Genomic DNA, 27,990 nt, shown 5'->3' on the forward strand with positions numbered 1-27,990 from the left:
GCAATAAAGACATTACTACATGATTAAATTTAGTTTTTGCGTCAAGAAAAAATTCATGCATTTTGCAATGGTTTATGGGTTTTCCAATATTGTAAAAGGTACTCGTTGTACTACGTTCATAATTTTAAACCAGTTTCTAATAATGCAAAATGGCTTAAATGAGAAAATACATTAAAAGCCATGTTTACAGTCAAGATATAGATAGACAAGATACGGTAACAGTAAAGCTGCTACAGAACAGTTACTGATTAATTTTGATATTGAACAGTTCAGGTCACTGGTTTGTTGACGTTTGCTGACTCATCTTCTACAGTAGAAACTTTCAAGGGAAAACCAGTGAAGGGTAATTACACACTGGCTACACCTGGCTGAGCAGTTCAACTACAGATTACAGCTTTGTAACAGTGACTCAGTCATATTGCCGTGCAGCTTTGGTACAACGAAAATGCAGATCCATTAAAATCAAAAGATCAAATGGAAATTCTTAGTTAGGCTGTGACTATTATGAAAATGTGAAACGTTAAGTTTCTTGGAAAAACAAAAGTCAAAGATAATATTCATCTGTTGTTTTTTTTATTTATACTGAACTGGTAGTTATATTACACCTTAGACACTTTCAGTCTTCCAGTTGTTCAGTTGTACAGATACAGGCAACAATCATCAGTCTTTGTGGTTAAAAATTGTGCGATAACACAGATTTCCAGACTTCTAAAAAGGATAATATCCACCAGAAATGAGTCTGCCACCCAAAAACCATCATTGGTGTTGTGAATTCCAATAATATATACACAGTATGGAAGTGTATGCATCTCAACTCAAGTCTATTCTAATTGATGGTGAGTGAGGTATTGGTAATGTTCAAATAAAAAGGCAAACATAAGCATTATTCCCCTTTAAGGCTGTGGTATAAATGTGCACTGCAAATAAAAACAGTTTCCCGTTTTCCCTCAAATCAAGTACAAAGGAGAAAAAAAAAAGTAATCAGTACATCCAGTGTGCTGTGTCTAAGTTAAAATAATGGCTACTTATTACCAAGTCAATAAACAGGAGTTTGATCCTCTTTATGATGCCTTCAGAGTAGTTTGGAAACCTCTAAACATCATCAAATTGGAACATTTTTTGTGCGCAGTGAACTTGTAGTATGCAAAACCAACCCAGCAACTGACTATTTGTGGAAAAAAAACTTCCAAATTATTACTTATTGATATTTAGGATCAATAAATCATGGCTACACGCACATAAAAATAACATACCCCTGCACCACATCGCATGCATTTGTGTTACACCTTCACACCTGTAATATATAGAAATGTTTTCATTTTGAGCACGTAGACCGACAGAACAGATGTAACATTGGCTTAATAAATATCCACTCATGAACAATTTGTCAGCTTAACCTCTTTTCCAGCATGATGAAAACCTCTGTGCAGACTGCTCTTACACAAACAGGCCGGTGTGTGTCAGGGAAAAACGAAAAGCATTTGAGGCTGCTTTCGCCTTTTGGCTAAACATACACGTGTTCGACAGAAAGTAAATAATAAAACTTCACTGAAGCTAAACGACAGTTTGCAAAAACCTGCTAACGACTGGAGTGGAGTGAAGATGGTCTGAGTGGTTTTAGTGATATAACCGTACGAAGGAGGGAACCTTCTAGAGTCACCTATTTCTACCTTGGTCCTCTTGAGTGCATCTGTGTAGCAACAGTACAGAGAAAGGTAGAGCTTTATGGATATTTATGAGGAGCTGAGACCAGAGTCTGACTCGCCATTTCCACCACGGTTCTTTGAGGCAATGCATGGTGCCAGGGAGCAGGGGATGGAGTAGCAGGAACAAGATGAGCTCTTTAGGGTCTCCTCTGTAATAACCTCCTGCAGGGAGTGTTGTTCCTCTATCTGGAAGATGTTTGGCTGTTCTATTGAGTCCTCACCAATACTAGTTGTGGGGGGAAAAAAGAAAAAGAAAAGACATGCTAGCAGTTAGATCAGTGACAGTATCGAGTACACAAGTATGCTGGTACAATGGCACCAACTCAATCAATGGCACAGAACAAATCACAGACAAAAGTACTAACAAAACTTTAGTTTATCTATTCCTCACATAAGTTCAATAACAATCTCCACCAAGCAACGGAATATACTTCTGTTCTGCTCTAAACCATCAAGAAGAGTCATAATTTTACAGATATTCACATTCATTTTTTCCATGCACCCACATTAATACAATCAGCAGGATTTGTTGCATTCATTTGGGTCAGGGAAATGATTGCACTGGTGACCATTCTGCAAGCGAGGAGCTGCCTTTTTCTGCAGACGTTTTAGATCCCATCCATTCTTTGAAGACCCCAGTTTTTGTTTTTGAACCTGCTGGGTATGTTACATATCCAGTGGCTTATAAGGCATTCCTTCCAATATGAAGTAGATGTTTTTGTGAATGGGCAATACATAAATTAAAAACTGGATGGCTCACTTTCTGAACCAAAGCAGATTAGGTTGAGTACAAACAAAAGCATCTATGATCCCTTTTGTAGGACACAATCATTATCGGCATGTCTGTGTAAGTATGTGCACTCAAAGGAAGTCAGATATGAGACTCCTATAACAATGAAAACATCAAATATTGAGCGATGTAAGTCTAACATCCTTTCATGAAACAGGCTGTTAAATAGGTTCACAAAATAAAGACAGAGGGTCCAGTGCAATCAGCCCTTTTGTACATACAGAGTTGTAGTAAAAGCAGATAATCCACAAGCCCCATAAGTGCAAAAAACAAAAAAAACAAAAAAAAAGAACACATTTGTGAAGAATAATGCTGTTATACCCAACAAAATACCTTTGTGAGCCATCTAAAACTACACAGTGAGTATGCATGCTTTAATAGGTGGCTTGGTGTTATGCAACATTCATATTTTAGTACTACGCGAATAAGATTAAAACTAGCTGTTAAAGTAGTTCATACACAAGCCAACGTCTCCAGAGGCGCCGTCTCATGCACCAAACAAGCCATTTGCTCTTTCTGCCTTCTTTGTTTAAAAGTTCAACATCACTGTGTACAGTTTAAAATGAAGCATGTAATAAGGAGGCCTTTCAAAGCATACCCAAACAATACAGGCATTATTAAAAAGGAAGTGAAGCCGCTTTCAGCGAACGAAACTAGGAAATGATGAACATGGCAGTTGACCAATCAAAACAACTGATTATTACAATTACGTTTAGAAAAATGCAAAGTGTTAACAAGACCACTGCTACTCAAACATCAAGTGGATTATGGAAGGAAAAGATGATAAGTCAACCGTCTTGCATCATTGTCAAGAACATCCTTTTGTTCTTTCAGCTTTTAATGAGTGAGATTCATTCAAGCTGTATTTTTAAAGGGGCAGGGAACCAAAAAACAAGCCAAGGAGTGTTCAGAGGAAAAATAAGTAAAAACACAGCCAGAAACCAGAGAGACATTACGGGAATCTGGAGAACTTGAGTCAAAATATGGAACCAAGCTTTCAGAAATTCTGTAAGAAAGAGGGACAGTTATAACAACAAGAACTACCTGGAGAGGTCAACTGGTTTGTGATGGGTTAAAACAGTTGTTAAAACACAAACTAGAGTGTGAGCGGCTGTTGTCTTTTCTGCAGGGGTCTGCAGAAATCTGGGGGAAAGTGCTAACGGGAATGTAGAGTCACTGTCATTGTACAGTCAGACATGGAACTGAAACTGATAACAGACAGGCTCTGCTGACCACGCAGCTTTGCGAAAGACCAGAGAAAACCCTGTCACCCTGCCTACAGCTCCAGCCAAGCTTTATGTAACAGCACTGGCACATCGTGTGCATTCATTTTACACTCACAAATTAGTCAATAAATACTCGAAGCTTTCGTGTCAAAAGCTACGCCAGTACCAAATAATTAAAATGTGTCCCAGCACTGAATTATATAACTCTGTAAACCTGAAAAAGAAGCTGGAAAACAGCTCAGTATTGTACTCCGTGATAAGAAAAGGATCTTGGAATGCAATAATCCCTGATAAACCTGAAAGGCCTGTGAATACCCTGCAGTCTCAGCCAGAGCAGAAACACAACAGAGTGTGGAGTACAAAGTGTTATTTAACAAACAGGTGTTTCAGATACTTTGTGTATACTTTACGATATTATCAGTGTTGGTTTCTTTACTGTAGAAGTTAGTAGCTCATTTAGTGAGTTACAACCCTCTATACCAAAGCACAGATAGCATATTTGTAGAGTGGATAAAATAATGATTTTGTTCCTTTCTAGATGATGATTAAAAGGAGCTTCCACTTTCAAGTGATCTGCACATTAACCAACTAGTATGAAATAAACATTGTACTAGATGTAAATTGTGCTGCCACTGCCATCTTGAATCTATACTGCCTAGACTGTGACAATGTTAATGATATTAGTAGGTGGCAGGTGTAGATAACATACACAGCATGTACCAAAACAGCTCTATATGCAAACTCAGACTCTGCAATACAAGCCACGTGTATTTCTGTGCGAACATACAGATATATAACATATCTGTTAATCATTTATGTGCAGAGCACTGCCAAATGAGTCAGCCCCGAAACAACACAACAGTAACATAATGTCCCTGAAACTTAATAAAACGGAAAGCAAAATGAAAGGAATTCACTGTTCTCCTATTAGAGGACAATTGGACCGAGGAAAAACTGTGACTGGGCTGAAATGTAAAGCAAGCCTAACAATGTGAATCCTATAAGTCTGACAAGTAACATAATCACAAGCTCCAAGAGAACATAATGGCAACAAAGTGAGCAGCCCACAGGCCTGGAAATTCACACAACACCAAGTGTGATTACCAACAGTTAAAATAACTAATTTGGTTTTATCGGGTTTCAGAAACTCTGCTTGGAAAACTCACAAAAAACAGAAAGAAAAACAAAAACACACCCAAACACAAGATTTTGTTTATGTCACTTGTACTTTTGCCCAGTAAGATTACAGTTGTGTAGGTTCTCATCTCAAATTACATAACCGAGTAGTGCAAATATAGCAGTGTGCAATAATTAACAGGAGAATATACTGACCTCAGTACAGGCCAACTAAATAGGAGACAAGTCCTTCCTTATTGCTCCTTACCTTGAACCTTGAACTAGTCTATGCAACAATAAATTAACGTGGCAACCACAGATAAGCAAGGTTACTGAACCTACCTGTCATAGATGAGCCCGTCGATTCCCTGCTGTCTCAGCTTCCTTCTGGTTTCGTGATCATTGTTGTCATCCCCCCAGCTGAACACTACTAGGCCTTTGGACTGGGCATCCCCGATGTAGGTAAGGTGCTTTAACAGCTCTTCTGTGTGGGCGCTGATTCCCTGGAAAATGACAGTCATATATAGATTAGATTAAATGCGGTCCATCCTAAAAATAAATTAATAAATACCTTCTTACATAAAGCGGAGAGGATGCATTACTAAAGTATTCTCAGCCTTTCGGACTGAAACATTCAAGATGACTGACTATACACAACATATTCAGTAGCAGTAGTACAAAGAAAACATTACACATGTAGTATTTTTCAAATGCTACAGTGCCAATATAATCTTTATTGGAAAGAAAATATGGCTAAATTCCAAAAACTGAAAAACCTGAAGACTAATCATTGTAGTAAAGCACGCGGTTCTATCTCACCAGAATATTTTCACTCTGGGCGAAGCTCATGGCAATTTTAGTGGACTGGCACCGGATGTCCATCAGCTCAGGATACTTGTCTGAAATTCCCTGAGTGAGGAAGAGGATGGGGTACTTGTTCTGCTTATGACGCACCCTGAAGGACAAACACAAACAGATATCACAAACTGCTGGACAGCACCTATTAATGACTAAATCCTGGAAGGGCAACATCTGTTCATGGGTTAAATCTAATAAGAGAATAGGACTCTATCAAGTAGCTAAACATCCAGAGCCATGCTTTACTATGAGACTGAACTACCTAAAGATGCCCTAACAAAGAGATTTTTCAGCAACAACTTATTTAAAGCAACTCTTGTAAAAATACAGTCTGAAGAATTTAAAAAAAAATAATTTCTTCCAACTGAATATACACTTTATCCATCCACATATAAGCGTTTAGCGTTTGTGTATACCACGCAGTTTATCTCAAGAGTGTTAACATGTGGCCCCGTTAATCCTTTTGCACTCACATTGTGCAGATGTCCGGGTCAAAACAGGAGAACACGATGCGTCTTTTTCCACCTTTCTGCAGAACATCTGTCAGGACGATGTCCAAAAAGGTGTTCATGTTGAAGTAAGATGATAAGTTTCCGTCCCATGACCCATCCTGTCAATACAAAGCATCACCAACAACATCAGGTTATTTTGATAATGACGGTTTTAAACGTTTGACTTTACTTCTGAATATTAACCTTCATCTGGCAGATCCACTTGAGCTCGATATTGAAGCCGACGTTTTCAGGAACAGCTTGGAAGATCTGTAGAGACGTACAGAGCAAAATCCTTTATTTCACTGTCACATAAAGATCAGACCAAGAGGAAGAGAAGCAGATGGTTCAATCAAATTATGTCATTTACCTGTGAGAGCGAAGGGAATGGCTGATGCTCATCAATTTCATCTTCATCATCCAGCAGATCTGAGGAAACGAAAACAGATTACTCTACATTGTACGAGTTATCCTCAACATTCAACATATCTTTGCAAGATGTGATGTGTACAAAACAAGCTTGGATAAACAAACTGCATGCTGGTCTCCTCATCCACAGTGTACAAGACAAATTATTGCTTAAATAACAAAGCTTATGTAAACACCTCATGCAACAAAACAAGATCTCTATAAACATGACAATATCATTTGATAATCAAGCCATTTTACTCTTTGAACCAAGGTCTTAGCATGATCATGTGAGTATTGAAAGAGTAACTAAATAAATAAATAAATGCACACCTTTGTGATCGTTTACTTTCATTGCAGTGACATGAGCCAGCTGTGAAAAAACAAAACAAATAAACAAACCAAAAATAAATAAACTAATTAAAAACACCCCCGCCCCCCCAAAAAAAACCAAACAAAAACAAAACAAAAACTTTTTTCATTAACAAGTTTCACAGTTTTAAAGAAACTGATCAGAGTATAAAATGTAATCAATTCCACCAAAATTCGAGCTGGTAGATTTTTTTCTTGCAGTCTTGCTAAATGATTGTTAGGTAACAATTTGACCTCTGCATCAGTGCAGGGGACCATGATGTTTCTTGTATGATCAATAAAGCAATCAATAGGACATTTTTTTTTAAAACTCGCTCTTTCCCCCCATTACTGCTTTAGGCAAACAGGTGGGTAACATGTAGTTTTGGTTCCAATGTGATACTATGAATATCTATTCACATCACCAAAGGAGCTTTTCACTATGATCCACTCTACTGAGCATTTGATTTTATTCTGGTGTTGACAACAGAAGCAGAGGAAAGGCATCCATCATTCAATATCTGTAAGAAGTTTTGCAATGCTATCAGACTTTTTTTTTTTTTTTTTGTTTTACAGCTGTTGCAACTGTTAGGAAAGGTATGGTTTGGAGACCTTTTACCTTTTTGTGCAGAGGTATAGCTCAGGAATTATAGGTCAAGCTGGCTGATTGATGACAATCCTAAACTGACACAACCATGACAGACAGATTTAACTTGAACAGCATTATTACCTTCAAAAGCTGCAGCTGGTCATATGTCAGGTCTTTGACTGGCACCTCAATGAGTTCCAGGTTCTTGTCATTTTTCTGTTGAGTGTGAGACAAAATATTAGCACGACATAGGACTCCTTATAGAAAAACTGATCATGTGGTGCTACTATGAATTTCTCTCATTGGCTCTGAGGAGCCAATTACAATCATAGTTTACCTTCTTAGTGGCTATGCAGCAAGTCAGGTCATGGTATACAATAGGAACAGCATCTTTGGAGAGGTGAACATCGAACTCTACAAAGGCTACGCCCTATGAATACAGAAAGAAAACAAATTTAGTAGATGCAATAGCAGGGCAGTAGTACTGACTCATGCAATAATCTTCTTGGTGACTTACATGCTTAGCAGCACTTTTAAATGAGGCTATTGTGTTTTCTCGGACTCTGTGGTGCCTGTTAAACACAAAATAACCACAAGATCACATAAAATGTTGCATGATGGATGTCAATGGTTATATTATCATATCAAAATGTGTGATGAACCATATCTTGAAAACAATCTGAATCTTATCTGAAGACAAACACAGAGCAGCAAATGTTTAATTTTAAGTTGGGTTGTAGGCAAAGATCATCACTCACTTGGCTGCATGGGTGCTGCCTGCTCCCCTGTGACCCACATCCAAAGTACCTCTCTTTTTCCAGTACTTGGTGTATGAAGAGCTCATGTCACACTGCAGTCCCCGAATGGGTCGGATTACCAGGTAATCCACTAAAATGAATTAATAAGTTAACATGTTTGTACATTCACAGTATGCATAAATACTGGCAAACATGTAAAAGGAAACTCAAGCTGGTCATGAATGTATGGAGATTGTATCTCATTTTCTCATAAATAAATATTTGAGAAAAAAAGAAACCTTACCTCTTACTTTTCCAATGGTCTGCCTGGAATTTCGTCCCATTATGGGAAGAGTAACTACTCCAATATCATTGCCACTCTCCAAAAATGAAGAAGAGAGGAGGCAGGCAGTGCCCACATATCCTGGATGGATGTCCCCCTGGACTACATGCTCACTCAGATCCTCCTGTTAACAGAGACACTGGATTACTACAACACAACTCAATTTACCTAAATAAATACCAGCTGTGCTGATTTACTTTCCTTTCACCATCAATTGCCAGATGTACAGAATTATTAGAGACAGTGATCCCAGGAGGATTACCTCAAAGAACTCAAATGTGAGCTCAAGGTTATCTGGGTCCATGGTGTGAATACTGTACTCAGTCCACTGGGAAGGCTCCAGAGCATAGCCACACTCAGGCTGAGAGTGGCGTGACTTATAGCCATTGGCACTAATCATACTGATTTCCAGAGTGCTGGTCATCTTGTGCCAAGATGAAGGACTGAGCTCGTTTTCTTCCTCATCGTCTTCCTCTTCCTCAACGCCCTCTAATGTCAACTTGATCCTGCATAAACAGGTACAACAGTTCAGCTAAAACCACATTCAAACACATACTGTAAAGACATTTTGCATCAAATGATTAAGCTTATAATTTCACCTGTCGTTTATAGATACTTATGCAGGACTTCTTTAACTCAGGTGAAAGATCGATCAGGTAACGACTGCACATTAACGATCTGTGCTGTGATGCTTTCTGTAGCTGGTTTACAATTTAGCCTCTGTGTAATCAATACCTGAAGCGAGACTTCTTGAATTTCTTCTTAGTGATGGACACTGGAGCCTTCTTAGAATGGTGCAGACGTAAGCGAATTTCTGTCTGACATGTCAGCCACCCAGAGTCAACACAGTTTATCCCATCTGCAGAAAGAGAAGACACAGACAGGAAGCATGTGATCAGACTTCACATCCACTCTGTGTCTCATGAATGCTGACCACAGAACTGGTGATGGCTATATGTTAAGAAAGGAACTATAATGTCATTAAAAATCTATGCCACACAACAAAGTGCAGTTATTGTACTTTGTTTTTGTGTGCTTTTTTGCATTTTTAATTCCAACTTACTGTGAAATCCAAACTGTCCATCATCAATATTCTGGTGTGTTGCTGCAGTAAAAGATAAGAGAATTAGAAATGGGACAAAAGGATCTTGTGGAGACAAAAGTTGAAGTCAGATCAAATCAGAGCATTTGAGAATTTTCCAAACTGATCTGGAATAAATATAGTATTTTAAATCTTAGTTTAACTGTTGCTTAGAATAAACCAGATTCCAAGTTTTGGCCTACATTGGTTTGCTCTGAATTTGACTTGTCTCAACATCAGAAGAATCGACTTAGCAATCAAATCCATTTTTCCCAGAACAATATTTAACTACAACACTTAGTATAAGCAAAGCATTGATATTACTTTAGTGCGAAGTTTATAAAGCAGAAATCAAAGAAAGCAGTACTTCTAACAAATTCCTACTGCAGTAGGAAATGCTTTTTTAAAGGACTAAAATAGCACACAAAAATAAGAATAGGGTGATAAGGTGTGGTCAAAAAAGGAAATCAGTAGGGTGTGTAAGCAGCATTTCAAGCTCATTTTGAATGAGGTTTGTTTTTTAAACAACACAAAAGCTTGTTAACAAAGAGAGCTTTACAATAGCAGATCATAATATCAGCTGCTCTGCAGTGTCTCCTCCTTGGCTCAGGATTATCGTACATCTTTTTCGCCAAATAGCTCCCCAAAGCATACGCACAGCATCAAAAAGGCAAAAAGCTCCAGGCAGACAAGGTTTAAAGAGGAAACACTGCAGCCAGGTGGAAATGCCAATTCAGGCATGAGTGTTATCCAAAACAACAAAACCCTCAGTAGGATAAGCCTGAACAGACTCTACACTGGTGTTTACAGGTAACTGTTAGAATAGGGAATGGGGGGTTTAAAGGGGGGTTGAGTATGACACACTTAATCAATCCCAACCCAACCAAACCTTGCACCGTTTTCTGTTGGTCTATACCTGTGGGGCTCATCGTGCGGGGGCGATGATGGGTCTCCCACATATTGACTATCACTTGACAGGGACCACCTGCACTCTGCAATTCCAATGTTTGGTACAATGTTAGGGTTTTCAAATCAGACACATTAACCTACTTTTCAGTCTGGTCTCAAAGCTGTCTTTGGACCAGACCGTGAGAAAGGAATTAGAGCCAGCATAGTCACCGATCCCCAGAAAGGGCAGTCAGCCACCATGGATTGAAATCTGAAAAGTGGATTTGTTAGTGACGTTTAAAAAAAAAAAAAAAAAAAAAAAAAAACATTTCTTTGTTTATGTTATCTTCTTTTAACTAAGTAATAGTCACAACAGCAACAACATGTATATACCAATACATTTTTAGAATTTAGACTAATGTATTATACTACCCAATTTAAAAAATCATAGATAACAATGTAAAGCCAAGACTGTTGAGTATTCTTAAAAGAAACCAGCTATTTTTTTTTTTTTTTTTTTTTTTTCAAACAAGAAACACTTGGCAAAAGAGGAAGAGGAAAAACCTCCCTAGAAGACTCAGTGGCTGTCAGTTCACCACCTAGTTAAAGACATCTTGTCATTTATTTAAAATCTTCTTTTTTTTTTGCCTGTTAGGACTTTTTAAACACAATAATATTAGGAACTTGAGTTGAAGTGAGATAAAAAAAACAAAAACAAAGAAACAAAAAAAACATACTTCATAAAATGGGGAGCTGTTCTTAAATTAAACCAGTAAGGCATCAAGTGTGAGCTTGCAGAGATTTTTCTGTAATCTACATAGCATCTTGTCGAAACACAGTACAATCACATTATGAAATCAGGTTAAGTCATCCTCACACAAAGAGCGCTCCACCTGCTTTAGAAAAAGCATAAAAACAGACCCTAAGTTTAGACTAAACAAAGTCAACAGGAACTGTAGCAAAGCATACACAGTGGGGGGTTTTTCCTTCCAAGAAATTTTGATCTCTGCTCTCTCAGTTTGTTTTCTATGCCTATTTTCACACATGAGGCTTAGAGGCGCAATGAAGGCCCACTGCTATATTAGAGGAGGCCACCTGGGCAGTTTGTCTGTGGCTGGCCAACACTGACAGATGTTTCTGAGAAGGTAAACACAGAGGTACAGGCAGTAACACACAGCGTTCGTGTAGATACCATCTTAAACCAGGGCAACTGATATGCTTTCTAATATTTATTCTCACAAATTGGTATAAACTGTTGAGGTTTACAATGACTTTTGCTATATGGAAGAATTTCAGGGATTTTTTTCTCTTTTTTCCTGCTGATGAGCTGAAAATGACATCAATAGAAAAAATACTAAGGCTCAAAGAATCACACACACCACAATAACCCACAAACCTTGCTTCAAAACAAACAATAGCTAGTCTAGTCTATTCAGTGGATCTTTTATGACTACAGGGGAATTAATCTTTCATGTGGGGGACAATAAAATAATGAAAAGCGGCTCACCTTGGACTCTAGAAAGAAGCCTTTGAAATAGCGGTACTGGGTAACAACACCCTTAGGCACAGTGACTGTTGTAGTCCACATGCATCTACGGAGAAAAACCCACACAGCTTACTTTTTTATTCTGACAAGGTAATTATAAATGACACTTGGCCACAAACTGTAAGGGGGGGCAACCTGTATATAAGTATTTACAATATACACAAAAAAGTTTAACTTACTCATCACCACCAACAGGATGAAGAGTCACAGCTTTTTGGTGGCTCCAGCTTCCCAAGGCTTCACAGCTACCAACAACAGCAAATACCTCACCTATGAAAAATCCAAACAAGCCATGAACTGGACGACCCTTATGAGAAATAAATGAATGGGACATGGCTACAAACTGAAACAAAGTCATCAGCCTTCTGATACAAGTATCATGGAGAAAACAGGTTAAAGGTCACACCAAGTTTATCAGATATACCTGGGGATGTCTCTCCCCTGATTGCCAAAGTCACCTCACAGATCTCCATTGTTTACAGGGGAACAAACAGAAATAGGTGGCGCAAACAAGCTGTAAGATAATAAACATAAATTAGTTTGTGCAATTCTAAACTACAGATACAACTAATACAATTTAAGCTAGAAAACATGCGAAGCACAGGACTGTTCAAAGTGAGGCCACAGTATGCTAAAAACTTGCGACATTATCAAAATTACATTATCTAGGAAGTAATAGTAATGTCATTTATCTTATTAGCAATAGTTAGCGCGTAAAATGCACATTAATCTAGCTTATGTGTTAACAGAAATTGTGTCACAAAAACATCGTTAAAAGTCCGAAAAGTAGAAAAATACAAAGAGAAGCGACTAACCTTCTAAGTCTTGGCAGCTCTGTATCGGCTCCTGACACCCACGCGTAAGGAGAGCCCGCGGAAAACACACTTCGCCTATCCCGCTGACAGGTGTCGGTCTAAGCGAAAGCTAATCTGAACAGCCGATCCAACAACACCCATCTCTGTTCAGAGAAACAAGCACCAGATAGACAGGAAGCTTTACCTCAAGAGAAACCAAAACACTCACTGAAAATATAACCCTGTTCTGACAGAAACCTTGCAAAACCCCTAAAGACACAACTAAGTGTTGATTTACTAAGAATTAACGGACTGACTTGAAAGCTTCACTATTGTTTAGCTGCTTTAGCAAACATCCGGCAGCGCGTGCGTTAAATGACCAGAAGTCACATACGGCTTCCGGGATATATTTTTCAAAGTAAAACTACAGACCCCACGTCAACGAAATTATATCCAGAAGATTGGTAAAGTTCTCCTGGATATATACATATCCATTTCTTTAGATTACACAAAATTAAGGTACAAGTTTTTTTTTATATATGCTGCTACAACTTGTTGTGTACTTTTTCCATCTCATTGTCCAATATGATGGCTTTACCTGTGTTGAGGTTGTGAGATAGCTAAAAGAACCAGAACGAAATTTATGATCCATGTTTCCAGAAATTTTTACACATATTGTGTTTTAATTTTTTTTATATGTTTGGTGTACCGCTGGAATAATATTACCTATTTTTTTTATTATAATGAAAAAATGCATTTTTTTAAGACACCCTATTGTAAAACAGTGACAAATGTAAAGAAACTTTAAGACTATTGTATTGGGATACAGAATGTAGAGAAATTAACATTCAAAACTAATCAGCAATGTTTTCAGTATTAGCATTTGCATCGGCAACATTTGGACATTGTATTAAAAATGCACTTTTATTTTGTTATCATTTTCTCTTCTTGTATCTGGCTTCCGGTGACAACTTGGGGAAGCCGGTTCATACCGCCCTGCACCGGATCTGAGGCGCGTCTATGCGGCATTCGCGTACTTTTCAGAAACACCGCAATTATATGAGGTATACCGGCAGAAAAAGCTCGACCCCCGCCCACGTCGACTGCAGTAAAATACATTTCTGATAAATGTCTTACATGAAATCGCTTTTCTCACGAGGCCTTTTTTAAAATACTATTTACAATCAAATGAACTTAGAAATAATATAAGCTTATAAAAATACACTGAAGAAAATCTTAAGCGTAGGAGCTTCTGAGAAGTCCACAATGCCACATCAACTGACTTTCTTAAGTTTGCTGCAATGCACCGGCAAACTAAAATATGCACAACAATGACAACGCATAGAAAAAAAAGTGTTGAGAAGTATCAACATACCATCAGCTGAAATCGATAAACCTGAGCATTTTCTTTGAAAATATGAGTTGTTTTTTAGACGAGGACGAAGTGCTCCGATATTAAATAGGGCGAGACGTTTGGGACAATTGCGTCATGAATCCGCCTTCTTGACTGTTGAGAAAATACAGATGTCCCACAAGTTTGCAGTGATTTCCAAAACACACACAGAGAGAAACCAATAGTCGTGTCTTTGGCAAGTCCTTTTCTACGAAAGCGTGAATTGCATAACTGAAATGCAAATATGTGATAGCATAAGTGAGTCACTCGACGTCCTTGGGTCAAGAGCAGATGATCATTTTTCACTGTTTGGGCAGTCTGGGACAGGGAGGGATCAGATGATGTGGCCTTTTAAACTCACTTACCCTCTCAGACTTATGCACTGGAGAGTGTAACCTTACTTTAAACACTGCATGGGCATTATAATAAAAACGCAAACATTTTTTAAAAAAATTATAGAAAGCAATTAATTATATTTCTGAAACGCCCATCCACTACTTTACTAAATGGACATATTGGTGTGATGCATTTTAAAGCAGGGTTGTCTTCACTGAGACTGGATAAACATTAGAAGTCTCACTACATGGTCAGACACTAATAGCCTATTACTGAAATAACTATAAATACGATCCGATGCAGATGAGCCAAAAACATTTTTTGTTATTTTACTGTAGAGTATATGCAAAAGGGTGTAACTACTGCAGTGTGTAAAGTGTTAAATGATAAATGCGAAGTAGGTTTGTACAACTATGAAAATGTTTGACTATTGTTATTTTCAGCACCCAGATAAACTCCGAACAAAGTTTTTACAATATAAGGAAGGAAGTTCTGGTTTCGAAATTAGGATGTATGAGACGTATTTGTAAATAGTGTCATCGAACAATTAACTACGAGACTTAATAATCAATGCCAAAGTTTAGCCTGAAGCACCCTCTCGTGTTCAAATTAAGGTAACACACCATGCAACAGTAAGAAAACGCTGCAGTCTCAATCAGTTCAGAAAATATACTGTCAGAACGAAAAGCGTCCTTATAAGTGCGATGCTGACATTCAGTCAGAGATAAAGGTGTATGTAAAGCGCTTATGTACCACAAAAAAAAGCAGTTTATATACTTCAGCCATTTGTGTTTAAAAGCAGACACTAAATAAACATGAACCTTTTAGAGGGGCTAACTGGGATTGTATGGATCCACTATCTATATCAAAAAGAGGTTTGAGAGGGAGAGTGAAATGAGCAGCTCACGAAGACCCGATGAAAGAGTAAAGGAAACAGAAATCATAATGAGTATAAAGTTTCTGCAGCATAATGAATATTTCAGGGTATTTCTCACCATTCAACAGTCTGCTTGTTACAAATCACCATACACTTCCTGGTGCTGTATGCTTATTCATTTACATGTATTTTGTTTTGTAAGCAGGCACTAATAGAAGTCTTCTGGCCAAAGACTGGAACTCAGTCTCTAGGAATTATTAAGGACGCCAAATCAACAGAAAAATCAGTGTGGATTTTAATTGTATAATCTTGCAATATTTCCGCTTCATTTCTGTTTCAAAATAACGTAAAACCCAAATTTAAAAAACAAACAAACATAGGAAATATGTCACATGTTTAAACTAAGACATTTTACTATGTTAGCTCTTTTTTTTTTTAAAGGTTTGGATGCGTAAGTAAGTGGTACTAAAAAGAATCTTCTTCGGGAACATTTTGTAACTCGGTTAACTCGTAACAGGTCAGTAACATGATTGGGAATAAAAAGTTTCTCAGAAGTAAAAATGGGCAGAGGTTCACCAGTCTGCAGAAAACTGTCTACAAAGTCTGGAAATAATTTCACAATAATGTTACTAATTATAAAGTTGTGAAAATTTGAATCAAAAACAGAAACGATTCTGTCATTGAAATCAAAGCACGGGCTCAGAAACACTTCCAGAAATCACTGTCTTGAAACGCAGTTCACCATGGCATGCACAATCGCAGGTTAAAGCTGCATCGTGTGAAGAAGAAGCCATACTATATGTGAACATGATCCAGAAATGCTGCTCTCTTCACCGGCTCAAAGATGATTTAAAATGGACTGAGACAAAGTGGAGGAATGTTCTGTGGTCGAAAAAAATCAAAGTTTTTAATTTATTTTGTAAAATATGGACTAAAGAGGAGAGGGACCATTCAACTTATTATCAGCACTCAGTTTAAAAGCCTGCATCTCTGATGGTATCTGGGTAGATTAGTGCCCATGGAACTGGGAGCCTGCACATCTGGAATGGTATAAACAAGCTTTAGGACAACACATGCTTCCATCTAGATCAGGGATGGAGAAGTGCAGGCCTCAAGGGCCAGTGTCCTGCAGGCTTTAGATATCACCTTTGGTCAACACACATGAATCAAATGATGAGTTCATTACCAGGCCTCTGGAGAACTTCATGACATGTTGAAGAGAGAATTTAGCCTTTTAAATAATCTGTGTTGGATCAAGGACACGTCTAAAACCTGCAGGACACCTGCACCTGCAGTTCCCCACCTCTGATCTAGATGAAGTCCTTTTCAGGGAAGGCTCTGCATATTTCAGCAAGACAATGCTAAACTGTGTACTGTAAACCCACACTGTAAACAAATAACACTATTTATTTGTATTTTTTATTTTTTCCAATATTTGTATATTTGATATTTTTTAATTGAGACTGTTTATATGTATATAATGCCTCAGAACTATGCACCTCATCCCCCCTTTTCTTTTTCCGCATGTCTGCACTGAGTAGGAGCTGCTCTGAATCTCATTATACATGTATATAGTGACAATAAAAGGTATTCTATTCTATTCTATTCTATTCTATTCTATTCTACCTGTCACCAGCTGAATGCACATCGACAAACAAAAAATATGACAAATAAGACCCAGGACTGTCGAGCAGCTAGAATCCTCTATCAGATATAAATAGGACAACAGTCCTCTCCAGCAGCTCGTCTCCTCCGTTCCCACATGTTTATAGACTGTTGTTAAAAGAGGAGAGGGTGCTACACAGGTAAACATGGCCGTGACTCAACTTTTGAGCGATGTGTTGCTGCCATCAAAATTACATTTACACAATTAAAACATATTACGTTTTCTATGTTCTACTATGACTAAAATGTGTTTGTGTGTGATCTGAAAACAATCACATTCTGCTTTTGTTTTGTTTTTTTTATTTACATTTTACACTATTTGTTTTGTGGCATTGGGGTTGCAATTCTGAGACTTGTTTATAAAGATTAATATGATCAATGTGTCTGTGAAAGGAAGAACATAAAACTTTGTTGTTTAAAAATATATTATTTAAAAGCTGTCAGAGTTTATTTGAAGGTAAACCAGTATCATAATTTCTTCCACCAGTGAGCACGAGGAAACCCATCAAATTTATAGTCCCATTATTCCAGGCAAAATCCTGGCAGTACACAGCAGTATAACTGGCTGTCTTACAAGTAACCCTGTTAGCTTTTGCTACAACAACACATAGAAAATGTAGTTTCTGTATGAAATAAAAGACTACATGCCACAAACAGATTTGCTTCACTCGACCTTAGACGAGGTTCCTTCGTCACCGTTCTTCAGTGTGAACACAATCAGTATTTCTGAGAGCTGATGCACAAGATATGCTCGACACCCAGCTCAGGAAATGAGCAAGCTGTTTCCCAAAGCGTACAACAAGTCGAAGGCTTAACCTGATCTTTATTATAGGAATAAATCACACTTTGTCAGGTGAGAGTGTTTCCTCTTAGTGAGTAAAAGTGTTCCCAATGTGCGCATAAACATGTAAAAATGTTAAAATAGTTTAAATGAAACAAATAAATACAAAACAGTTATGGAAACAAAACATTTTATGAATGTCCTTGCTCTTATTTTCTTGACATTTCAGAGCACTTAATACTCTCTGATGATGACCTTCAGGGGATAATTATGTTTCATTTACACACATAATTATGTATAATTATGTTGGGCTTGAATCTTATAAACAGAAAAATAGCAGTTACCATGGAATTACAGCCCATAAATGAGGTCAGCTTACATATACTTCACATACCTTCACTGGATGCTTATTATTTACCACGTTTGAATGAATGAATCAGCATCGTGTCAAGCATTTGCCCGCAGTGTGGTTCTATCTACCGGCGATGAATGCACAGTCATTTTCTATTTCTCATGGATTCTCTTTGTGCCTCACGCTGCTCCACTAAAACTCCATTTGCAGTGATAGTTGTGTCAGAAAATATAAACTTGTCATTTGAGATCTGATCTTTCATGAGCTCACAATAGATCTCATAAAGCAGTTCACGGCTATGAGGGCATGTCACAGGACGCTGATGATTGAAAAAGAAAATAAAGGCGATTCCTCAGGGTTGAAGTCCCGTCAGTGAGTGGGAATTGCTAAGTTATCATTATTTTATGCCACTGTTATGCAGATCCCTGCCATGCTTTGGCACAAAACTGTGACTTACTGAGGAGGAACTCCACTTTCCAGAACACTGTGCAAAATTTAATATTCTGCAATATGTTCCCACCGAGGAACATCCAATCAAAGAAAATGTGAGATTTCTAAAGTGCAAATTACGCTCAGTGCCTCGTTCTAGCACACCATCCTGAAATAACATTAGGGTGTGCAACCAACCAATGACTTGTGGTCAAAATAGGCCCCGGGGAACACTGATGGCTCCACAGATCGGAGCATTGCACCATATCCCACCTGTCTGTCAAAGTTGCTTAGACAAAGGAAATGAATACAGAGGGAGAAAGATATGACAGCATGGAAGGCAGGGAGATTGAGAAGATGTGTTATCTGTGTTTGTTTTCGCTAAAGGAAACACAATAACAGCTCAGGGGGCTGCTGCTGTGGGTTTTTAAGCAGCTGCCTGAATCAATGGGGAGATGGTGCTGTGTGATAATAAATTTATCCAAGGGCTAAATTTAATTTCCTTTGAAAGAGAAGAAAGAAAAGCACATAATTCCAGTTTTCTGTTTGTGTTTGTGTGACCAGCAGCAAGTTATTGGAAGATCTGGGAGTAATGGTGGCACACAGTAACACTCTGATCGCTCTGAAGTCCTCCTTTAATTGGTGTTGACAGAATCCGAGTCTTAGATATTTTTATTCCTTTTCGGTGCAGACAGGCTCAAACTGTCAAAATCTACTTTGCACTTCAAAAATAAAGCGACTGCAGGTTTGACAGAGATAATCCCACTGTCTTGTTCTTGTTTTTGTTTTTTTTAAGATGGACAGATCTCTATTTGCAATCAAGATCAAGCAAAGAGAGAGAGTTGCCTTAAATGCATATATAGCTGATATTCACAGCTAACCAGTACATGGTTCAATTTAAAAGATATCCATCAGTCAATGATGAACGGTCTAAACACCAGAGTGCTTTCTGTGACACTTCTTGGTAAGAAACAAGCAGTTTGACTCAAACTAAGACTCAAACTTCAGCTCGTTCAGATCCTTGTGCTGTACTCACTCCCCGGACTCTGTGACACATGGTTGTCCTCCGACTGAGATCTGTGACCCTTGTGTGGGCAGAAAGGGATGTAACGAGCCCAGGATTTAGATTGGAGGTGAGAAGTTATGCCAAATGGAAGATCATACACCTCATCAGTTTCCAAACTGCTGCTAGAGTCTTGAAGATACACGTTTTCCCAGGCTAAGAGGCCACGTTCACGTTTAGTCCCTGAATGGTATAAAGAAGGCTGTTAGTTGAATATGCCACACCTTTCTCTATATGTACACACATACAGTGTAAAACAAGCTGAGTCACTTTAACTTAAATCAAACTGCAATTTCTCCATGTGAGATTTCTGTGTGTTATGATTAGCCATACAGTAGGTAGATGTCGCACACTGTTTTGTATACGAGCGCTTTTAAGCCTCAACTATGACATGACTGGCATTGCCATGTTGTTGTTGTTTTTAAAGCTGGACAACGAAGAGCTGTTGATATGTCAGCTAACTGTCTCTGAAACGTGGCTATGTGCCTAGATGTGTATGACTTTAAGCCGGGGTGACATACTGCATATAGTGTGTTTGAAAAAGATACGTTTGACTTCTCCATTATTTCCCAAAGCCACAACACATTGATCTGCATGTTTGAGTTGGCACAGATTTTATGTTGGATGCCCTTCTTGATACAACCTCCCCGTTTATCCAGGCTTGAGACCAGCACTGGATTATTTGTGACCTCCTCAGGCTGGGAGAACACCAGGGAGCCACACTCCAATGTAGGAGGTTGGCCATTTAACATGAGTGACTATGAGGATTGACTCCCTTTTAAAGGGACTGCAGTCTTTTGCATTTCTTGGTTAGCTATATTTATTAGTAATAATAATTAATAATTAATAATTCCACCATTTTGAATTTACACCCCACAAGAAGTCTGTCATTTTTAATTGGTTTTGGTGATTTTGGTGCCATTTTTTGCATTATTTAGTCGTACTTTTTCAAACTCCTCCTAATTAGATCAGTTTCATATTTGGTTTGTCTAAACTGCAGAGCTGGGAAATGCTATATTAGAAGGTTTTTGAGTCTTTGTTGAAGGCGGTATCTGTGGCACTGTGGTGAATTTCGAACACTTGCCATGGAATTTTAATTTGCTGTCATTCACTTACAGATTATTCAATCTGACCCAGACTTCTTTCTGATATTTCCATAAAAGTGAAGAAATCTTTATGGGAATATTTAATGGTAGTCATAGTGCCCCCTTGTGGCAACAAAGAAATGCCACGTATTACACTTTGAGGTGCCTGTTCTATTAACGATTAACCAAAGCCATTAAAAATTTGATCAAAAAAGCCTTAACCCTGTAAGACCCAACCCATCAGAAAATAGCCAGAAAATTCAGATTTTTTTGGAACTGAGATGTTTAATAACCCTTATAATAAAATCCACAATTTTTTTTTCTCTATCATGTTGTTTATGATATATTTTTATGATATATTTATAATATATTTTTTGTATCGCATTTGATACATTGGGTGTTTTTGGCAACTTTTTGTTAACAACAATGTTAATTTTAGGCAAAAAACAGTTTTGTCCATAACATTTTGAAATTATGGCAAGTATGACATAGAGGTCTCAGAAACTCATGTAACAAATATGATACAAATGGCATTATAGGGTTAAGCAGTTAGTGGTACATAATTTAAAAACTGAGTTTTCATCATGGCCATGAAACAGGAAATTGCTGTATATCTCAAGTATACATTGTCCAGTCAACCCCAGACTTCACATGCTTGATAAGAGTCAGAGTCTGGAGACTCTGGAGGTCACACTTATGGCAACAGGAACAGTAGGTGATAATCATCATCCCACATACATGAAACTTTTATTGTGGTTCCATGCATGATATACAGCAGTGTGTCTTATAATTAGTGGTTATTCTCCATCACCACCTAGTGGGCGCGGTGGGTGGGCGTGTGGGTTCAGTAGCCAATTTAAGCAACGACCAATTAGCATCCCAGGCTTAAAACGTCCACATAACCACATGAAACTCCTCATCTAAAGCACTCCTGAGCTGTAGCATGACTCAACAGCAGCACCCCTGAGCATGCACTGAGACGCACTGATTGCAGCTTAAATTGTATTTATTACCTGCATTTACCAAGAAGTCACATTGAGATAACTCTCTTTTACAAATGAGACCTGCCCAAGGTAGCTGCGATAAAATCTACTATTTTTTCATTCCCCTGGTGCCATCTCTTCACAGGTCACAGTAGAAAAAGTAGAGGTATTACTAATATCATTACCTATACAGTCAAGCATATACGCATGCTGAGGAGTCAACATGCGCAAAACCAGGGCCATACAACTAGTATACTTCAATGATATGCTGGTATAAATATGTATCTTAAATACATCTGTGCCATATGTTGTGAAAAGTCTGTATGATTCAAGAGAAGCCGTCCATTACAGCTTACCAGGAATTGTGTTATCTAGGAAGAAGCCAAGGAACCCTCCTACAAACATATGAGTGGTCAACAATATTTGCAACACTTGATCCACCTCCTTGACACCTGAGAGAAAAAAGTATCACAAAAGATTTTGGATGATTTGCTTTTTACTTAACATTCAAAACTATTTATAGTGATATTTTCAATGGTGATTTTACCTGTGTCAAGAAAAGTTGGATTCTTCATGATCCAATTTGGAATAACGAGTGCAGAAAACATGGAGAAACCAAATATAAAGATATTCCGAGAAGAATTCATATCTGTGGACTGCCATGTAAGATGTGTCAGCAAAACACAGACAGTAGCAAAAATGTAAATGATTTAAAAAGGATTTAGCACGGTTGTTTACCTGCAGATTAGAAATTCCTGCAGCTCCTATGACTCCAAACATGATCATGAACATCCCTCCAATCACAGGTGTAGGGATGGTTGTGAAGATTGCTCCAATTTTTCCCAGGATCCCCATCAAAATCATGACAAATCCACTCAGAAGAATCACTGTTCGACTGCCCACCTGTTGCCAAATGAAACATCATGCAGTTCATATGTTTTGCCCAGGTAATCAGGACCCACAGCCTCACTCATAAATTAGGTTTGCAGTCTTGATCATTGTGTTGAATGATAATAAAGCTCCAGAGTGGAACATTTTATGCAATTAGTATTCACAGTATCTTACTCTGGTGATGCCGAGGGCTGCCACATTCTCGCTAAACGAAGTAGTGCCATTGCCCGTGCCAAACGCCCCTGCCAACAGAGACCCGACTCCCTCGACACCGATGCCCCGATTGATGGCGTGCTTTGGGGGAGGCGGTGCTCCTGACAGCCTGGCACATGCATGGTAGTCACCCACAGACTCTGCCATGGAGCATATTATTCCAGCAATAATGCCAACCACACCTGCCAGGCTAACAGTTGGCAAACCCCATTTACCTGAATAGGTAGGTCAACAGGTAGGTCAACAGTTAGGCTTGTCAATGCTGAATACATCTTTCTGCATTGTTTTAATTCCCTGTGAACTCACCAGGATAAGTAAATGTGAACCAAGAAGCCTCACTCACGACATTTCCCTTCACATCTGTGCGGGCCAGGTAGCCGTATTCATCTGGATCAGATGGCAGGACATCATAGATGGTGAGGAGGTAGCAGACTAACCATGAGACTGCAATGCCCAGGAGAATCTAATCAACATCTAACGTTAGTATTAAAGCCAGTATGTTTTTGCCACATCAAATATGAAGTTGAATTTTAAGAGAACATACTGGCATTATCTGAAAGAGAAAGAACTTTGAGACGCGCAGTTTCTTGATCTTGTCGTATGCAGGAACAGGGATTGGTATGCGGCGGAGGTATTGAGAGAAGAGGATGATCAGCACTGTGGTCCTGTACATAGAAAAGAATAAGCAAAAGGTGATGATGTGCAAACAAAAAACAACTCAAAAACTCAACAACTCAAAAAACATCACCACAAACTGCTGACTTTAACTAATTTAATTGCATGTAAAATTCCCATGTCATTTTGTTACCTAAGTACAAGTTGTTACATTTTATGGAATATAGTCGAATGAAATTACTTGATTGTTTGATACCAAACACATTTTCCTTAAAGATTTTTGTATTTGATTAATAAATCTTTGATTTTTTTAAAACTATTTCAGTGCATTTTACTCAAAATTATTGCTTCATATTTATTGAGTGTCATTGGAGACATACTGGTGATACCGCTGTAGACACCAGTATGCTTAAATCACTAGCTCTTGGCTGTATACTAAACCACGACAAGGCAGAATTTACATCCTGATGTAAGTCTAGACTGTGACCTCCTGGGATGAAAATCTTCAACCCCATATTGATGCTTCAGAATGGTTACATACATAGCAGAAATGCCCCAGTGGCTGCCTGCCTTCACTCCAGCTGAGTCGTAGAGCGACAGGCCTATGAGTGACACGGTTGGAGCAATGGTTAAGGGGCCAATGAAGCGCATGAGGAAGCCGATGAGGCCAGAGAAACCAACCAAGACCTGGAGGATAGAGGCCACCATAATAGAGCCCTGCAGCTGTGGATAGGAACATAGTGTCCAAGAACATCAGCATGAATGTCACCGTGCTTTCTTTGGGTGAGTGATAGACAATAAACAATGAGTACAACTTGTTACTTCCTGGAGTGCAAACCACATGTGTTCACTGAATAAATCATGAGCTCTGCAGAAGTGCTGTTATGTTTTTGTTAGTGTGCTAAGTGAAGCTTTGGATGCGCAGAATTTGCTTTGGCTCACTGTTCTCATGCGGGTCTGCCATACTTCTATGAAGACAGGTGAGGAGGTATTGACCAGGCTGGCATTCTTGGTCCAAGCTGGGCATTCCCAGTCAGGCATGGACAACAAGGCCATGGCGGGGGTCACCAAGGCAAATGTACCTCCCTGTAGGATGGGAAGCCTAGAAGTGTGACATAAACAGTAATAACTTTCAGATAAACAGACAATTAGTTAGACCCATAATTAGCACATGGTACACTAACAAAAGAAGACAGTAGGCCGTTAAGCACAAGCTAGCAGACTCAATTTTCTATTTAGTAAGCTTGTTTGTTTTTTTAGCCTAAATTATGCAATGCAGTGCACAAAAAGTCATTGTAAGTCTTGCTAACAGCCCATATCTTTGTGCCCTATAGTACTGACATGGTTGCATGTTCAGAAAGACAATATTAATAATATTTAGCATAATAGCAAGCTAACATTAATGCCATTTGCTACAAGTACCAGTTGATGCCTGTTTTTTTTCTTTTTGTTGTTTTTTAATAATCTTTCTATTTCAGCTACCTTTCAAACTTAACTTCCTGTCATAAAAATGTGATTGGGCTTTAGTAAAAGAAACAAAGTATCTATGTAAGTATTAGAATTTTACTGAATTTTTGAACATGGTCTTGCTCATCCACGCCAGCAACATCTTGTGCAGACAGAGTTTGTATTAACTATTAAGTCAATATCAGGCCATCCCTAAAGGATACAAAGCAGTGCAATAACCCAGCAGCAGCACTATTACCTGACACCGAAGATGACCTGCAGAATCGTGCACAGGCCAGAGACGAAGAAAATGTTGTTAATGAGCTGACTCTGGGTCAGGCTGTCATGCTGCAGACATAGGCCCTCTGAGAGGATGAGAGGGATGGAGATTATCCCACCAAATGCTGTCAGGTAATGCTGTAGAAGAGACAAACAGTGATGATGACGACAAAATGATGGCACTGATTACTCTGTTACCAACATTAGTGAAACAGAGAGAGCAGAAGGCCTATAAGGCATCCATGTCTATATCGCTTACAGTATGGGGTCATTTTCTGCATTTGTACACAAATAAAAAGGGGTTGCTTTTAGACTCCTTAGCTACTGTTGTGATGTTTACAGTTGGATCTCTGTCCACCACTACACTTTCAAAAGTAAATGGACAACCTAATGTAATAAGAAATACAAGGATTGTGTTTAATACTTGAAAATCATTTGCAGTTACTGACTGCCTGAAGTCTAGAACCCATGGACATCATCAAAAGCAAAAATGTCCCCCCCCGAGACACTTTGCCAGTTTGGTAGCATTTGGTTGAATCTGAACAGAGAGTACAGCCCTGTACACTTTACAGTGCATCCTCCTGTTTCTATGAGCAGTCACATCATCAATAAACCCTAGTGACCACTAGCAGCCACACATGGCGGCCTTAACAGCAGTTCCACCATACTTCACAGATGACGTGATATGAGCTGTTCCTCTCGTTCTTCATACGTTTTCCAGAACTGTTCAGTCTCTGTTAGATGTTTAAGTCTAATCTGTCTGCACCTTGTTGCATTTACATTCATGAAGAATTCTCACAGAGGTAAACCTACCTCCTTGAGAGTGTTTTTTACTTGGTTAGATGTTTTGAAGTTCTTTTTCTTAACCATGGAAAAAAGTCTGGTATCATGCACTTTAGTTGTCACCTGTGATCTTTCAGGAATTTTGATGTTGCTGAGTTGACCTGTGCATTGATTCCTTTTAAGATCGTTGTGACCACTCCTAACGTCTTTGCTTTCTCTGGTTTATTTTGAATTTTCAGCCCAATGATAGAATTTTTTATTTGCAGAAATATGTCTTTGGATCTCATTTGAGATAGAAATTCTACCAAATCTAAATTCAACACTGCTTGCTAAGTGGCTGTCCAATTACTTTTGACCCTCTGAAAATAGGGGGCTTTGTCATTGTTCCAAAACTTTTGGACCTGATTATACATGACAGATAAATGGATTAAAAAGAGAACAATACACTAATCACATCAAAGATTAAAACACACCTGAATGGCCAAGAAAATGCACAGGTACCAAGGTGGAACATCAGTCACACAATAGGTGGGTTTATTTCTGTCTCCATCTGTTTCAGACGTTTTACACGCCTTTCCTTTGAGGTGATCATCAACTTGCTCATCCATCTGTAATATCATAGAAAAAAAATCTATTAAAAAATCAATACAAAAAAATCAGTATGCCGGAATAAAAGGAAATGAAAAATCATTATCTCAGGACGAGTTCACTTCCAGTTTATATAAAAACAGGGAAGAAAAATTTTACTGTCCTCAGTAAAATTTACAGTACTTTAAGAAATTTATTATTATTATTGTTGTTTCTGTAACGGTTAATCCACCAGCACGTGCAAGCTCAATAACTGAAATAATAGTTTTGATTGTAAAATATAATTATAGTTATCCATGAATTTTGAAATTTACACTTTTATTAAAAAAAAAATCAATAAAACAGTAAATCACGTGATCATTTTTTGATTAGGATGCTAAACAGACGAAAAAATTAAATTATTTTTAGTTTTCAAACAAAGTTTTTTGACAGATGCTAAAATGTGTGAATTCTCGTTTTTATGCACTGTACTAGCCTTCAGCTGCTTTTTATGACCTGTAAATATTCATTATTTAACACTGAATCATTGAATAATTTGAGGTTTTATGTGCACGCTCAGGCAGAGAGTAGATGCCATGGAATGCAGACACAGACATTATAAAACATTTTATTTCTTTATTGGAGTCATATGTTTGAAAGAAAATACCATTTTGTGTATTGTGTGTGCTCTAAACTGCAGCAAGCTCTAGTAGGTTGCAAAACTTTCAAAACTTTCTCACCCTTTACTCCCACTGGATCACTTAGAACAGAGTTAAGTGCAGCTCTTATTGTTTAACACAATGTGCAGTTAAAGGCAATCTGAACGTTTCCAGGTGCCTATTGATGTTGACCTTATTTAGAAAGAATGCTCAAAGATGCAAGCAATGGTATCTTTTACAAAAATATGTTATTGTACTCACATCAAACGCAAGATTGTCGAATCCACTGCTGTCCATCCCAGAAGCCATTGAAATTTCAAAATGAAGTAGATTTTCTAACAAGAGATGAACCGAACTATATGTACAACAATGTACTAACAAGCAGTTGTTACATGTTGAGGAGCCAAAGGTGGACAGGAAGTTGTAAAGGTGTCTTACTGGCAGTGTCTGCCTTTCAGAGTATCACATTTATAGCTAGCACTGTTATGGTCATCCCAGGACTAAGTTCAGCTCCAACCAATTGTGTTAATTACTTTTTAACCATGTGGACTTCCTAGCACTAAAAGTAAGTTAGGATAACAAGGTTAATAAATGACACTGACTATTGCATTTGGTCATATATTATCCAGTTTCTGTGAGTTAAAAATTA

General features: G+C 38.2%; 2 protein-coding genes across 2 annotated transcripts; both read right to left on the reverse strand.

Moving 5' to 3' along the window:
- Nucleotides 1–551: 551 nt before the first annotated feature.
- gpcpd1 (glycerophosphocholine phosphodiesterase 1) lies at nucleotides 552–14,584 on the reverse strand. The gene is made up of 21 exons (XM_031755070.2): nucleotides 14,300–14,584; nucleotides 12,946–13,088; nucleotides 12,555–12,644; nucleotides 12,310–12,400; nucleotides 12,092–12,176; nucleotides 10,613–10,688; nucleotides 9,679–9,720; nucleotides 9,351–9,474; nucleotides 8,878–9,121; nucleotides 8,577–8,739; nucleotides 8,294–8,423; nucleotides 8,053–8,107; nucleotides 7,873–7,965; nucleotides 7,677–7,751; nucleotides 6,929–6,968; nucleotides 6,558–6,616; nucleotides 6,392–6,457; nucleotides 6,170–6,306; nucleotides 5,658–5,793; nucleotides 5,181–5,341; nucleotides 552–1,932 (listed from the first exon to the last, which is right to left on the reverse strand). Exons 3-21 carry the CDS (start codon nucleotides 12,601–12,603, stop codon nucleotides 1,734–1,736), a joined length of 2,025 nt encoding a protein of 674 aa, XP_031610930.1. The 5' UTR covers nucleotides 12,604–12,644; nucleotides 12,946–13,088; nucleotides 14,300–14,584; the 3' UTR covers nucleotides 552–1,733.
- A 3,064-nt stretch (nucleotides 14,585–17,648) lies between these two features.
- On the reverse strand, nucleotides 17,649–27,766 carry LOC116332199 (solute carrier family 23 member 1-like). The gene is made up of 12 exons (XM_031755056.2): nucleotides 27,603–27,766; nucleotides 26,589–26,723; nucleotides 25,313–25,470; nucleotides 24,550–24,709; nucleotides 24,149–24,330; nucleotides 23,537–23,657; nucleotides 23,299–23,455; nucleotides 22,954–23,207; nucleotides 22,627–22,791; nucleotides 22,436–22,544; nucleotides 22,245–22,340; nucleotides 17,649–20,003 (listed from the first exon to the last, which is right to left on the reverse strand). Exons 1-12 carry the CDS (start codon nucleotides 27,648–27,650, stop codon nucleotides 19,771–19,773), a joined length of 1,818 nt encoding a protein of 605 aa, XP_031610916.2. The 5' UTR covers nucleotides 27,651–27,766; the 3' UTR covers nucleotides 17,649–19,770.
- Nucleotides 27,767–27,990: the final 224 nt, after the last annotated feature.

This window comes from Oreochromis aureus, linkage group 15, assembly GCF_013358895.1.
Source record: "Oreochromis aureus strain Israel breed Guangdong linkage group 15, ZZ_aureus, whole genome shotgun sequence".
Lineage (NCBI taxonomy): Eukaryota > Metazoa > Chordata > Actinopteri > Cichliformes > Cichlidae > Oreochromis > Oreochromis aureus.